Raw genomic sequence first — 3,802 nt, forward strand, 5'->3', positions numbered from 1 at the left:
GAGCGGTGGCCACCAGCCAGGGATGATGGAGGCCGCAGCCTGGTCCATCCTCCCCACGTTTACGATCTGAGGAAACGCTGATCAGACAGGGAAGGGCATTCCGCAGTCGGCCATGGCAGGGCAGGTTGAGAAGTGGGCGGTCTCTTGCTCCCGCACTCAAACGCATCACCCACAATCCTTCCTTCAGCCTGTGGGCTGGCATTTTCCAAACTGGCCTCCAGAGGTCAAGGCCGCTCTCAGGTCTCCTGGGTTCTCCGTCTTCCAGGTGAGCACCCGCACTCCCTTCAGCCACGCCTTGCAGAACACGGGCTTACACCTTTGCCCGCTCGGCGTGGGCGGGTGCAAAGTGCACCGAGACCTCTTTGGGAGCAATGGAGTCACATGTCTGATCTGGGGCTTATTGGCTTTGTCGTCTCAGGCAAGTCCCCCACCTCATCTCAGCCTGTAACAGACAATGATGAGGAGCAGTGGTACCTCCTCCCCACAGGACGGTACAGGTGAACGGAGGGGATGGGTGTGAGCCTGCCTGCGTAAAGTAGCTGCTCAAGAGATATTTACTATCTAAGCAACGGCTTCCGACCCTTCAGCATAGCAGAGTGGTGGCCTCCTCTCGCCACCCAATGTTTTAACTGTCCCTGTGCGAGGCCGGAGTCTCTGCAGGGTGGTCTGCCTCTGGCTCACCGTTGCCAGTGCTGGTAAACAGTTGGCGCTCAGTAAGCGCTTGTGGAGTGAGGTGCTTGGCGGTTCTGAGTGTGGGCTCACTGCCTCTGGCCCGTGAGGGTCTTACCAACTCCGCTAACCGAGCCCCTCCCTTGCCCCCTGCAGCCCGCCCGGAAGATGCTGGCACCAGCCTCTACTTTGTGAATGACTCCTTGCAGCAGGTGACCTTCTCCAGCTCCGTGGGGGTCGTGGTGCCCTGCCCGGCTGCGGGCTCCCCCAGCGCAGCCCTTCGATGGTACCTGGCCACAGGGGACGACATCTACGACGTGCCCCACATCCGGCACGTGCACGCCAACGGGACGCTGCAGCTCTACCCCTTCTCCCCCTCCGCCTTCAACAGCTTCATCCACGACAATGACTACTTCTGCACCGCGGAGAACGCCGCCGGCAAGATCCGCAGCCCCAACATCCGCGTCAAAGCAGGTGAGGCCGGCCCCTGCCCGCTGCAGGGAGCAGTCTGGAGGGCTGAGCTGGGGAGCGGGCAGCACCCATCATTCTGACACGTGTGTAACATTGTGGGGGGGGGGGGACTTGGCAAAAGTCAGTCCCTCAAGGAAAGTTTTGTTCTTTGGAATCTTAGCTCTTTGCCACTCACTGTAGGTCCTTAGGCTGAGAACACCCCTTGCTATTTTTTTTTTTAATATTTTGTATTGATTTCAGAGGGGAAGGGAGAGGGAGAGAGAGAGAGAAACATCAATGATGAGAGAGAATCATGGGTCGGCTGCCTCCTGCACACCCTACACTGGGGATCAAACCACAACCCGGGCATGTGCCCTGACCATGAATCAAACCGTGACCTCCTGGTTCGTAGGTCGACGCTCAACCACTGAGCCACACCAGCCGGGTGAGAACATCCCTTTCTGAGTCTCAGTTTCCTCACCTACAAAGGGGATGCCAGTCTCTACCCTGCTTCTCACCGCCTGTGGTCATTGTGAGATCGCACACATTCACACAAAGTGCTCGTGTTGGTGCTTGACTCATGGAAAACATCCAATGACCTTCATTCCTTCCTTCTTAAATTAACAATAAAACCTTTTATTGAAACAACTAGAGGCCTGGTGCACGAAATTCATGCACGGGGAGGGGGGTTGAGGCACATCCCCTCAGCCCGGCCTGCACCCGCTCGCAATCTGGGACCCCTTGGGGGATGTTCCACTGCTGGTTTAGGTGGGATTGGGCCTAAAACAGCAGTCGGACATCCCTCTCGCAATCCGGACCACTGGCTCCTAACTGCTCACCTGCCTGATCATCCCTAACCACTCTGTCTGCCTGCCTGATCGCCCCTAACCACTCTGCCTGCCTGCCTGCCTGCCTGATCTCCCCTAACCGTCTCCGCCTCAGCCCCTGTCACTGCAGCTTCGTCCAGAAGGTTGTCCGGAAGGACATCCGGAAGGTCGTTTGGCTGTCTGGTCTAATTAGCATATTATACTTTTATCATTATAGATATATAAAGAGAAGTGCATTTATTATACGCATGCAGCTTGATGCATTTCCCAAAGTCTAACCGATATCCAGCTCAGGATATGCAGTTAGTCACATGAAGCCCCCTTACGCGTTTTCCATCACCAGGCCCGGGAGAAGCCCCTGTCCTGACTCCTGCCTGATGATATTGCCAATGTCTGTACTTTAAATAAGTGGAGTCCCACAGTCCGTGTTCTCTCGAGCCGTTTGCTCACCGTTCTGTTTGTGGGATTCACCCCTGCTGCTGTGCGGGAGCCATGCATCTCATCGCTGTGGTCTCCTGCTCCCCACGCTGCCTGCCCTTCCTCCGCGCTGATGATGGCTGTGCGAGGACAGTGTTTCTCACGAGAACAGCCATTCAGGTCAAATTCATGGTGGAAAACTGTTAGCGGTGAAGGAGTTTGGCCTTTGGAAATAGTAATCGGTCGAGGAAGTGAGCCTTTCTCAGGCGGCTTTTCTAGAGAAAACAGACAGTCTCATTTCTTGGAGTCAGGCCTGCAGGCCCGGCATGGCCCAGGTCAGCTACTTGGCGAGGACGTCCCTGTCCGCCGTGTGCCAGCCTCAGCTGTGAGGGGGCCTCCACTGTAAGGAAGCAGGGAACTTGGGGAGTGGTTTTCTGGGAAGAGCTTGAGGTGGGAGAGGACAGGCGGCCTGGTAGCCCCTGCAGGGGTCCCGGCCTTGAGCACCATCCCTGGGGCACAGGGGAGAGTTCTGGAGCGAGGTCTCTGACTCCGGGTCCGGGCTCAGGAGCGCCTGTTGCAAGTACAGGTGCCGAGTAGCTGGGCCCAGGCGTGTGGGGAGCGAGGAGTGGGAGAGTTCTTCGTTAAACAGCTGATCTTCTTCCCATTTCGTTGGGGGGGAGGGAGTGACCTCAGAACCCAGGGCCATGCTCAGAGCCTCGCCTATGGGCTCCCGTGGGGTTGCCTTTCAGGAGCCTTCCTTTGTCCCCTGAGATGCAGGGGGCCGGCCTGGAGGGAGCACTGGGCAGGGTTGCAGCCCAGCGCCGGCCTCCACGGGCCAAGAGGAAGTGAGGTCACATTACCTGGCACAGACTTCGTTGGGTTTGGGTGCAATTCTCACAATGACCCTGTAGAGTGTTTCTAACCAAGGAGGGACTGAGAGAGGTTCCATCACCTGCCCAGGGCGCGGCCAGTCCCACAGAGATGGCGCTGTAATGAGGCCCAGCCCTGCGGCCCCGCCTCAGGTGCCAGGCCATCTACACGCTGCACTATTATTACTGCTATTACTTCATTATTATTTCCTTTTACAGATGAGGCTGCAAAAGGTTAACAGTTCTCGCCCAGGGCACACAGCTGCTCAGAGTAGGAGGCAGCGCCCACCTGTCTGACACCCTAACCACTGGCCTCTGCTGGTCCCTCGGCCCTTCCTGGGGGTGCGCCCCAACCCCACCCTTCTCCTCCTCCCCTCTGCTTCCCTCCAGGGCCAGCTTTCCTCAGTCTCCCCTGTGTGCACCCCGCACCTGCAGTGCTGTGGCCACACCCAGGAAGAGGGGCCCACGGCCCCACAGAGCCAGCAGCAGCGCCTCCCTCCACCCCTCTCCCTCCCACTCAGCTGTGTCTCTTCCCATCACACCACCAGCCAGAGCTGGGAAGGAACAGAG

The 3,802-nt window shown here is 57.9% G+C and overlaps 1 protein-coding gene across 1 annotated transcript in view; it reads left to right on the forward strand.

The window, feature by feature from the left end:
* Positions 1–3,802, forward strand: part of DSCAML1 (Down syndrome cell adhesion molecule like 1) — a 313,708-nt gene that overhangs the window by 1,884 nt on the left and 308,022 nt on the right. The window contains exons 2-3 of the mRNA XM_014540006.1: positions 266–383; positions 826–1,143. Coding sequence (XP_014395492.1) covers positions 266–383; positions 826–1,143 — 436 coding nt within the window. The remainder of the gene's footprint in view (positions 1–265; positions 384–825; positions 1,144–3,802) is intronic.

This window comes from Myotis brandtii, unplaced genomic scaffold (assembly GCF_000412655.1).
Source record: "Myotis brandtii unplaced genomic scaffold, ASM41265v1 scaffold105, whole genome shotgun sequence".
Lineage (NCBI taxonomy): Eukaryota > Metazoa > Chordata > Mammalia > Chiroptera > Vespertilionidae > Myotis > Myotis brandtii.